General features: G+C 42.5%; 1 protein-coding gene across 5 annotated transcripts in view; it reads left to right on the forward strand.

Moving 5' to 3' along the window:
• The window catches only part of LOC128341603 (monocarboxylate transporter 2-like), an 85986-nt gene extending 74380 nt beyond the window's left edge, over window positions 1-11606 (forward strand). For all 5 annotated transcript variants that reach the window (XM_053287923.1, XM_053287924.1, XM_053287927.1 and 2 more), the window contains 2 exons: window positions 5450-6307; window positions 11232-11606. In XM_053287923.1, the coding sequence (XP_053143898.1) occupies window positions 5450-6307; window positions 11232-11533 (1160 nt within the window). In that variant the 3' untranslated portion in view covers window positions 11534-11606. The remainder of the gene's footprint in view (window positions 1-5449; window positions 6308-11231) is intronic.
• Window positions 11607-12032: the final 426 nt, after the last annotated feature.

Below are 12032 nucleotides of genomic sequence, written 5' to 3' on the forward strand. Positions count from 1 at the left end.
TTGTTGGCTGTAACCACATCCTGTGGCAGAGAATTCCACAAGTGGATCACGCGTTGTGTGAAAAAGTACTTCCGTTTGTTGGTCCTAGACCTCCTGGCAATCAATTTCATGGAGTGACCCCTGGTTCTAGTGTTGTGTGAGAGGGAAAAGAATTTCTCTCTCTCCACTTTCTCCACACCATGCATGATTTTCTAGACCTCTATCATGTCTCCCTGCAGTCGTCTTTTTTCTAAACTAAAAAGCCCCAGGTGTTGTAGTCTTGCCTCATAAGAAAGGTGCTCTAGGCCCCTGATCATCTCGGTTGCCCTCTTCTGTACCTTCTCCATTTCAACAGTGACCTTTTTAAGATGTGGTGACCAGAATTGTACGCAGTACTCCAAGTGTGGTCGCACCATAGTTTTGTATAAGGGCATTATAATATTAGCCGTTTTATTTTCAATTCCCTTCCTATTTATCCCTAGCATTGAATTTGCCTTTTTCACAGCTGCCGCACATTGAGTCGACACTTTCAATGAGCTGTCCACCACGACCCCAAGATCTCTCTCCTGGTCCGTCACCAACAGCTCGGATCCTATCAGCATATACTTGAAGTTGGGGTTTTTTGTCCCAATGTGCATCACTTTACACTTGCTAACACTGAACTGCATTTGCCATTTTGTCGCCCACTCCCCCAGTTTGGAAAGATCCTTTTGGAGCTGCTCACAATCCGTTTTGGATTTCACTACCCGGAAGAGTTTAGTATGATCTGCAAATTTGGCCACATCGCTGCTTACCCCTGCTTCTAGATCATTTATGAATAAATTAAAAAGCACCGGTCCCAGTACAGATCCCTGGGGATCTTCCTTCTTACTTCCCTCAATTGTGAAAACTCTCCATTTATACCTAACCTCTGTTTCCTGTCTTTCAACCAGTTAGCAATCCACACATGTACTTGTCCCCTTATCCCATGACTGCTAAGTTTCCTCAGGAGTCTTTGATGAGGAACTTTGTCAAAAGCTTTTTGGAAGTCCAAGTATACTATGTCAACTGGATCACCTTGATCCACACACTCGTTGACACTCTCAAAGAAGTCGAAAAGGTTGGTCAGGCAAGATTTACCTTTGCGGAAGCCATGCTGGCTCACTCCCAGCAGGGCCTGTTCTTCTAGGTGCTTTACAATTTTATCCTTGAGGATGCTTTCCATCGAATTGCCTAGAACCAACGTTAGGCTAACTGGCCTGTAATTTCCTGGATCGCCCCTGGATCCCTTTTTGAAAATCGGTGTTACATTTGCTACTCTCCAGTCCTCTGGTACAGAGCCTGATTTCAGGGATAAGTTAAATATTTTAGCAAGGAGGTCGGCAATTTCACATTTGAGTTCTTTGAGGGCTCTTGGATGGATTCCATCCAGCCCTGGTGATTTGTTAGCTTTCAGTTTGTTCAGACAGTTTAGAACATCGTCCCTTGTCACTTCTATCTGAGTCAGCTCTCTAGTCTCCATCCCTAAAAAGCCTGGTTCAGGGACAGGGATATGCTCAGTATCCTCTGCCGTGAAGACAAACACAAAGAACTCATTCAGCTTCTCTGCAGCCTCCATATCCTCCTTAATAATCCCTTTCACTCCGTCATTGTCTAATGGTCCAACTGCCTCCGTGGCAGGTTTCCTGCTTCTGATGTACTTAAATAAGTTTTTGTTATTCCCATTGATACTTTTGGCTAAATGTTCCTCAAACTCTCTTTTTGCCTCCCTTATTGTCACCTTGCATTTCTTTTGCCAGAGTTTGTGTTCCTTTCTGTTCTCTTCATTTGGACAGGCCTTCCAATTTTGGAAGGAAGTCTTCTTCCCTTTTATGTCTTCCTTGACAGTACCCGTTAGCCATGCTGGCATCCTCCTGGACTTAGTGGTACCTTTCTTCCTTTTGGGTATACAATCTAACTGGGCTTCTAGTATTGTGGTTTTGAGTAAACTCCATGCACTCTGGAGTGAAATGACTCTCCTGATTTTCCCTTTCAGCTTTCTTTTCACCATACTCATCATTTTGGAGAAGTTTCCTCTTCTGAAATTCAACATGTCCGTGTTAGACATCCTTGGTGATTCTCTCCCCGCATGTATACCGAATTTGATGGCACTGTGGTCACTGTTCCCTAAAGGGTCGATGACACTGACATCATGCACCAGGTCCTGGCTGTCACTCAGAATTAGGTCCAAGGTTGCCTTCTCTCTGGTTGGTTCCATGACCAACTGTTTTAGGGCACAGTCATTTAGCGTATCTAGAAATTTGACCTCTTTGTCCTGACCTGACTGTGAATTTACCCAGTCTATGTGTGGGTAATTGAAGTCACCCATAATTACAGCCCTGCCTCTCCTTGACACCTCCCTGATTTCCTCCTGCAACTCCCAATCACTGTCGGCATTTTATCCGGAGGGTGATAGCACGTCCCCAGTAGCACGTTCCCTTTCCGGCTTTGTATAGTCACCCACAGGGTTCTGTGGAGGACTCCAGTCCACCTAGGTTTTCTAGCTTGTTAGATTCTATCCCTTCTTTAACATACAGTGCTCCAATCGACACCATCTGGAAACAGTCTCAGAGGTAGGAGCGAAACCACTGTAAAACAGTGCCTCTCACACTCTCAGACATTCCAGAAGGATACCATGGTCGATAGTATCGAAAGCTGCCGAGAGATCCCAAAGGACCAACAGAATCACACTTCCTCTGTCAATTCCCATTTGGATATCATCCACCAGGCCAACTAAGGCAGACTCTATCCCATAGCCCACCCGAAAGCCAGTTTGAAAGCAAGCATTCAGCAGCAGCAGCAGCAGCAGCAGCAGCAGACAGCCAACACCAGTCTCTCACCCTAGGAGCTGCCTGGGAAGTAGGTGATCTCTCCCTCTGCTGCAAGGCTTCTTGCAGGGCTTCTTCTAATCCTCCAGACTGGATTACTGCAATACGCTCTATGTGGGGTTGCCCTTGTATGTAGTCTGGAAACTAAAATTGGTCCAGAATGCGGTAGCCAGGTTGGTCTCTGGGTCATCTAGGAGAGACCATATTACTCCTGTATTGAAGGAGTTACACAGGCTGCCGACATGTTTCCAGGCAAGATACAAGGTGTTGGTTATAACCTATAAGGCCCTAAACAGCTCAGTCCCTGGGTATTTAAGAGAACGTCTTCTTCGTCATGAATCCCACCACCCACTGAGATCATCAGGAGAGGTCCGTCTGCAGTTGCCACCAGCTCATCTGGTGGCTACTCAGGTATGGGTCTTCTCTGCTGCTGCCCTGAGGCTTTGAAATGTGCTCCCTAGTGAAATAAGAGCCTCCCCATCTCTGACAGCTTTTAAAAAGTCTTTAAAGACACATTGTTTACCCAGGCTTTTAATTAATATTGTTTTAATGGTTTTAATGCTGTTTTAAAATATCATTTAAAATTTTTTGAATTGTAATGTTTTAAACTTTTTGTTTTTGTTTTAACTAATGTTTTAGTTTATCTGTTTTTATTTTGTTGTAAACCACCCAGAGACGTAAGTTTTGGGTGGTATAAAAATATGTTAAATAAAATAAAATAAAAATAGTTTCCTCCAAGGCCATCTTGAGCTGAGAGGCCACCACCCTCTCAAATATCTTGCCCAGCCATGGGTGTTTGGAGACAGGCCTAGAGTTGCTCAGCTTTGAGAGATCTAATGCAGGCGTCTTTAGAATAGGTCTAATCATTGCCCTCCCTCAGGGAAGCATTTTTAATTTCTACCAGGCCTCCTACAATGGCCTCCCTGCTAGACAGAACAAGCCATGTTGGACAAGGTTCAAGAGAACAAGTGGTAGGCCTCATCGCTCCAAGCAGCATGTCCTCAGGAGTCACAAACTGAAACTGATCCAGTCGAACTACATAAGAGAAGTTGCTAGACACCTCAAATTCCGACACCACAGTAATTATGGAGTCTCCATCTAAGTTGGATGGAGAAAAAAGCCACAGCAGTTGCCATTATCATTTCCCGAAGCTTTTTTAAATTTGACAAGATGGTTTTGTGCACCTATTCTACTTGTCCGGACAGGGAGTGAGAAGCTCTGGAAGGAATTGTGGGAGGAACTTCAGTTCCCAGGCATTCCTGCGCTTTCTCCCAGCCTCCCTGTGCTCATTCCCAGCCTCTCCTTAGTGACTCTCTGCCCTCCCCATGGACCTTCCCAGCCTCCCTCACACCAGTTCTGGGTCAGGAGTTAAAGAACCCTCACCCACCTTCAACCATCATACTACCTGGAGCAATTGCCCCGGGATCGGCTGCCTCCACATGGTGAGGAGAGGGAATGGGCTTATTGAGCCTTCCAATATTTCCAGTAGCCTAGACCTAATATTTGTACTCTATTTAACAATTATTCCTTTCACTACAGGATCCTAGGTCTGAGGGAGAGGGGAGGGATCTTTAGCAGACAATTCCCAGCATCTTCCCCCAGGATTCTTCAAGGGAAGCCATGATAGTTAACTGCTATTAAACATATATTTGTATCATAGCCATGTCATTAGATCTGTACTTTTAAAGGCCCTTGGGGTCTACTTTTTTAAAAATTTCACCTCACCTGTTTGATGAAGAAGACTATTGCCTCTGAAAACTCATGTCACATCACCCTCCTAAAAGGCTGGGTTTGAGCAGTTCTAGTTGGGGCCCTGCTGCTTATTTGAATGCCTTGAGTATGACGTGTTACCATAGGGCCTTTTTCAGAGCAAGACGTGATATGTTACCTTCAGCGGTGCTCTCGGGGAGGTTTCTGGGGATTCCTAGTGAGGACAGATTATGTCCATGTGGTATGGGGGAAGTTGAATCCATCCAACATGTTTTGTTGCGCTGTCCATTATATAGAGATTTAAGATATTCCTTATTAACTCCTCTTCTGACACCCTTCCCACGTTGTTCAGGAGATTTTTATGTTTCCTGTCTTCTTGAGGATAGAACTTTAGATGTCACCTTTAAGGTGGCCAAATTCTGTTCTATTGCAGTATTGTTACGGCAGCGAGCTTGTTTTGATTAGTTTTAAAATTTTACTGATTATTTATTCATGGATATTTATCCATATTTACATATCTCTTTTTTCCAATTGTCTCTTTCTGTGTTATGAGGTGTTTTGTTTACGTTATGTTATGCTGACCTTGGGTCACAAATAAAGAACCTTGTACCTTACCCCTGGTGGCGCAGTGGTAAAACTGCCGCCCTGTAACCAGAAGGTTACAAGTTCGATCCTTACCAGGGGCTCAAGGTTGACTCAGCCTTCCATCCTTCCGAGGTCGGTAAAATGAGTACCCAGAATGTTGGGGGCAATATGCTAAAATCATTGTAAACCGCTTAGAGAGCTCTGGCTATAGAGCGGTATATAAATGTAAGTGCTATTGCTATTGCTATTATTACCCTCCTAAATTCTCTGTGGTTCCAGAGCACTTTTTGCCTTTGGACTTAATGTCACGCACTCTCACTCTCTTACAGGACTCGGCCTTGCTCTCAATCTCCAGCCTTCAGTGATCATCATTGGAAAGTACTTTCTGAAAAGGCGTCCAATAGCCAATGGCCTTGCCATGGCGGGAAGCCCTGTCATGCTTTGTACACTTGCCCCCCTGAATCAGCTCCTTTTTGACAACTTTGGATGGAGGGGGAGCTTTTTTATTCTTGGGGCAATTCTGCTGAACTGCTGTGTGGCTGGAGCACTTTTCAGGCCCATTGGCCCAACAGCTGGCCCTTCTGAGAAGCAAAAGGTTAAGCAAGCTAAAGAGACGCTTTCAGAAAATCCTGATATTGGCACAGTTGAAAAGGCTGACCCTGGAGATGAAGAGGAAGAGGATGACAAAGACTGTTGTGAAAACTTTAACAAGTTCCTTGATTTATCTCTTTTCAAGCACAGGGGCTTCCTGATCTACTTGATAGGGAATGTACTCATGTTTCTAGGATTTTTTGCTCCTATTGTCTTTTTGGCTCCTTATGCGAAGCACCTTGGGATTGATGAATATTCAGCAGCATTTCTCCTTTCTATCCTTGCCATAGTTGATATGATAGCCAGACCAGCTACTGGCATCATTGCAAACAGCAAATGGGTCAGGCCAAAGATCCAGTATTTTTTCAGCTTCTCCATTGCTTTCAACGGTGTCTGCCATCTCCTGTGTCCTTTAGCAACAAGCTACACAGGCCTAGTAGTCTATTCTGTCTTTTTTGGATTGGCCTTTGGTATGGTTTGTGCAATGCTGTTTGAAACTCTCATGGACCTTGTTGGTGCCACCCGATTCACAAGTGCTGTAGGACTGGTCACCATCATGGAATGCTGTACCATATTACTGGGGCCACCTATTGGGGGTAAGTATGTATTTAATTCTACTTGTGTGTTTCCTTGAAGATGGGAGATAGACCTGCCAACTCTTTTAATCAATTTTCATTGAATTTTCAGGCCACTTGCCCTCTCACTTTGAAATCTAATCTCCTGATTTTGCTTTTTTCTGATCAGTAACTCCCTTTCACTGAGGTTCCTAAGCTATCCACGAATGCGCCTTCTAGAACAAAATAAAGGAAGTTCAGTCTCTCCACAAACTGATTAAAATGAATCTTGCAGAACCAGAGGTGCCAGATAAAATCAGTTCACCTTTTTCAAATTAATTCAGATTTCAAGTTAATTTTGGATTAATTTGCAAAATTTAGCTGTAAATTCCTCATATGAAAGATATGGGAGGTATTGCAGGCACTTCTTGCACAACCTTTGCTTCCTTCACCAGCAATCTAAGTAAAAGAAATCTAGATTAGATTTTGAGTAAAGCATGAGGCATATTTGTGTGCTTGCTTTTAGAATGCTCTTAGGAATGTGATCTCATTTAATGCGAAGACTGATATATTCTCTCTGATGTTCTTGGCTTTACTTTCGCTGTAGCTCAGCTACAATGGACTTTAAAATCAACAAGTACTTTAAAATCAATGTTTAACCTAGAATAGAAAAATCATTATTCATAATGTAATTAATAACAACAGCAAAAGCAACAGCAACAGCAGCAGCAGCAGCAACAATAAATTAATAAAATATCTGCTTGTTACATGGATTTGGCAGATATGTGGAGGTGGTTTTTCACCATCATCCATTAGGGATGTGCAAGGAAGCAGGCAGGGATGGTTCGATGGCAGCGGAGGTGTTGCTTTAAGAGCGAGGGAGGGTGCACTTACCCCTCCCTCTGCTCTTCCCCCATCGGCACTCCTTTTTTCCAAAGTCCATAGGGGCAGCAGTGTACCTCCCTGCCGCCCCATTGACCGGATACAACTGGAAGTATACAACGTGCCTGTGCACGCCAGCACGGCCCATCGTGCAGAGGCATGTCGGATACTTCCTGTTGTATCCGGGCAATGGGGTGGCAGGAAGGTACGCTGCCGCCCCAATGAACTTTGGAAAAAAGGAGTGCCAGTGGGGAAGAGCAGAGGGACGAGTAAGTGCACTCTCCCCCGCTCTTAAAGCAGCACCCCACCTCCATCGAACTGGTGGAACCAGCCACCTTTCGAACTGGTTCCGTGCACATCCCTGTCTATTTCTGTGTACAGCAGTGCTTCAGTACTCACAAATGAATAGCTTGCTCAATGGGAATTTATGAACAAAAAATTACATAATGACTTTCTATCTCTTGGCACCTTTACCCTCATGTGGCTACACAACTTTGGCCATCCTGCAGATGTTGGACTACAGCTCCCATCATACTTGACTATTAACACGGGGTTAATAGTCAAGGGCAGGGGGTGATGGGAGGTGTAATCCAAAAATAGCTGGTGGGCAGGTTGTGGCCTTCTTTTTGGTAATTATAATTTTAACCTTCAGCCCAACCCTGTACATGTTTACTAAGATGTAAGTCCCTTTATGATCGATGAATTTACTCCTGGATAAGTGTGTATAGCATTGGAACCATAGTTGCATGTATTAACCTTCTTTTCCCAAGAATGCAGGATAGGCAACAGTGGTTTATATGGTAAGTTATGTGGGAAGCTACATAAGCCTTTAGTAAGTTGTTCTAAAGCAATCTGAAACCTTCTTGGTTGGAGGCTTTGGGAAGCACTGGAATATACACATGTTTTTGTTGTATAATCCCTGTTTTTTGTTCTTTAGCGATATAACTGCTCGATCAAAAGCTCATTATCTTCAAACAACAAAAAACCCCTCTGATAGCAAAATCTGCTCTCTACAAGACTGCACTACAGGAGCTGTGTCAATATGACAGAACTTTTAAAAATCAGGAATTAGATGCAATAGTAATCTAGTTTTCAGAATAAGAGCCCTTTAACCGTTTACAGGTTCAAGTGCCACAATGATAGCAGGTTTAATTTTGATTAAAATGCAAGCAACAGTCCTTTCAGTATCCTTCCTGTAGCATTTGCTCTGTTCTGTAACTACCCACTGTGGCTCATATTTTTAAAGAGCATGTGATTCCAAAATGGTGGTCTGGCCTCATCCAAACCACACACAAGAACCCACAAGACTGATGTGGCACCTGAAAGATGAAAGTAGCAACCTCCAGTTGAGCAACTTGAGCTGATAGAGTCCCTATGATAGAGTTCAGCAGAGCTTTGACTATCCCTCCCAGGCTCCATTTCTTCTGCTCCAGAGTAACGATTCTTAAAGGGGCAGTCCCCAGGCCTGGAGCCAAACTCACCATCACCTCTCTTACCTGATATATCCCCTGTGTTGGCAAATAGGTACTGTGGAGCGAGAAGATGCTGGGATCTGACTCCCTGGGAGAGTCCATCTTGGGAGGAACAGGAACTGTTCAGAGTTCAGGAGCTGCTGGCTCAGGTCATGCTCAATGTGTGGTCCTGGGTCCTGCACCCTGGTAGCTGGTGCATTATCCAACAGTAACAGATTTGACTGGTTCCTTCCCCTCCCAGTCTGAGTCCTGGCCATCACAGGATGATGGGACTGTGATGCTGTGGGATGTATGCAGATCCCTTCTAGATAGGTTGCTCAGCTTCAAATTGGTTCTGTCAACTTGACCTGTAAGCTGGGTTGCAGTTGCAGGCATTTTAACCACAACATATTGATTAACTTAAGGATGTATTTTTGTCCCTAATGGAAGTACACACTTAATCACATTCCAGGTTCTGTTCAATTCCCTACTCTTTTAACGCCCCCGACCCTAACACCCCCTGACAAAAGGAAACTATTCTTTATTTGTTTTTAAAAGATTTCTATGCTGCCTTTCTCCAAAGGTTCAAGGCAGGTTACAAACATGATAATTCAAATAAATAGTAATAAAACAATGAATAAACAAGTCAAATAAATATGCAGGCAGCATAAAGTTAACATTTGTAAGAGGTTTTTAGTTTTTATACTAAAAACCATTACCATAGAGGCGTAAAAGTACAATGGATGTGACTAGTAGACAGATCTTGAGAAGACAAATTACAGATGGTTGGTCTACTTAGTAAATGTTCGAGAACTACCTGTACTATAGTGTGTGCTGAGGCACTTCCTTTTGTGACACTTGCTTCAGTTCAGGATGATTTTGCTGGACTTCAATTCTACACCTTTGGACCTAGTCCTGGCATAAAAGGATTATTGCAGTCAAGGAAGTTAATGGCCCAATATGGCAAGTTCAGTACTGTAATATACTGAATCAGTATTATCACCTCGCTGTGCAGGGTTGCTGTTGGGGTCTGCGGCTGGGATTCACAGATCAGCAAAATGGTTGCGCTTGTAGTTAATTTGATTTAGCACTGTTGATTACAGTGAGGTTAAAGTAATCTAAGTTGTGCATGGGATGATGATATAACCATTAAAATGCAGCTGTTCATTGGATAATATTGTAGTCTATACCAAACCAAAGAGAGTCATCAGATAAAGTAAATGAATCTCACATATTGAATTTTATAGTATTTACAGAAATGCAGCCCAACATTTTATTATTCAGTCCCTTTTATTTCCTTCCTTTTTGCCTTTGGTGAGAGAAGAACACCTGCACATTATCTTCCTTTTGTGAGGATACTTGATATCATTCAGAATAAATTATATGTTTTATAAAGCAGCCATTTTCTAAGTTATAGACAGTTTTATGAAGCAGATTATGCTAATTGCTAAAGATTGGTAATGAGGCCAGAAAGTGCTGTGTAATAGTTTGTAATATGAGTTTGGTAGTATTCGTTCATCCATTTTAATAAGCAGTAAATTGATTGGTTCCCTGGCATTTAATAACCCACTACTGGGTTTTGCTTTAATGTACTAAGTAAATTGTTCCTCGTGTGTTTTATGACTTTGTCTTATTCTCAAAAGGGGAAACAGTGAGACTCTTCTTCTGTTGAATTTTCCAATACCCTCCTCATTAAAACTCTCAGTGAAATGTATTTAGCAGACCTCCAGGTCATCCTGATGAGCAGAACGTGAGAATTACTGCAATTAGCCTCTGGTTGATGTTTCATTAATATTGCTGCATAAAACCATGAATATGGATTAGGATGCTCCGAGGAGTGAGATATTTCAGCCAGAGTCCATGAAATGATATCTTTTCCCCCAAGTGGGAAACTTCTCCTCCCTCTTATAAAATTCCTAGTTTACATGAGTAGATGTTGGGATCATTAATCACCACCATTAATCAATAGATTGTCACCGAGGAGGTCATTAAAGGCCCAGTGTTTCAAGGAGAACAAAATAATTCTAGGAAGCCAAAGAACACATTGTTGATCAGTTTATTTGGAGGAGGAAATGTATGCACAACAAATAACCTGCCAAAAATGCTGACTTGAAATCAGCCTAGAATTTCCAGATGCCCCCTACTTTACCCACCTTGTGGTATTTAGCACACAGATTTAGTACTAAGACTTTAGTGACTTGGGTTCAGAATCCTGTGGGGTCACTGAAAGCTCAATCTGTGTTGTAAACTAAGTCACTCAGCCTTAGTACTTCCATCTGTGAAATGGGAATAATATTGGCCTACATCACAGGGTATTTTGTTCAAATATGAGATACAAGGATTATAAAGTGCTTTGCTCTTTTAAAGCTGCTGTATCATATATATTGCCTGCCCCAACGTTTGCCTTTGAGAATCTGCTGCCCTAAACATGAACAATCATAAAATAAACACGTGTGTGTGTGTGTGTGTGTGTCTATATAAAGAGACTATATTATGTTGTTTAATTTGCTAAGCTTTGCTATCCTTACATTTTTGATTGTCTAAGACCTATGATTAATTAACCTACTAAGATTTATTACATTGTTGACATCCCTAATTGTTCTATATTAAGTTTTCTCTTTCTCTATTTACAGGAACTCTTATTGACAAGTTTGGGGACTATAAATATATGTTCATTAAATGTGGTGGAGTGATGGTCTTGGCTGGAACGTTCTTGTTTATCATGAATTACTACAATTACCGAATGATCTCAAAAAAGGAAAAGGCAAGGAAAAAACATGAAGTGGGAAATAAGGATGCTGGACATATTAGGACAGAAACTGAGAAAGGAAATATCACTAATATGGAAAACATGCAGGATGGCCATGAAGCAGCCCCTCTTCGAAGTGAAGAGGGAGAACTAAAGAATGAGGCAAACAGCACAGCTGAAGCCTAAATTTATATTACAGACCTCTGAATGGGAAATTACTGTCATGTTTCTTTGACTAAAATATATATATAGTATGACATTCCTAGTCTGCCTTTCTGTACTGTATTATCTCTATTCTCTGTTTTGGACCTTTGCTTGGTCCAAAAGCGAATCTAGTCCAGAACCTAGTTCTTGGTGAGTACATAGCAAATACTATGTAGTTCCTGTTCCTACATTGCTGCAAATCCATATCAATTTGGAGCCTTTCTTGCCTACTGAGAACTTTCAACAATGGATGTTCTTTTCCTTTTTTAGGTAATTGTGCTTGACCTGATGTGCTCATTCATTCACAGGGGGCGGGGGAGCAGAAGGAATAAACACAGAGGTCATTCTAACAACCAGACCTACCCAAGACAGCACTGCCCTGCCCAGGTAGGGCTGGTCATGAGAACTGCCTGGATCAGTCCCAATCCTGCACTCCTCCTCCTGGTTTTGTACCCAGGCTAAAAGTGAGGTAGGAGGGTAC

Source organism: Hemicordylus capensis, chromosome 2 (assembly GCF_027244095.1).
Source record: "Hemicordylus capensis ecotype Gifberg chromosome 2, rHemCap1.1.pri, whole genome shotgun sequence".
Taxonomy (NCBI): domain Eukaryota; kingdom Metazoa; phylum Chordata; class Lepidosauria; order Squamata; family Cordylidae; genus Hemicordylus; species Hemicordylus capensis.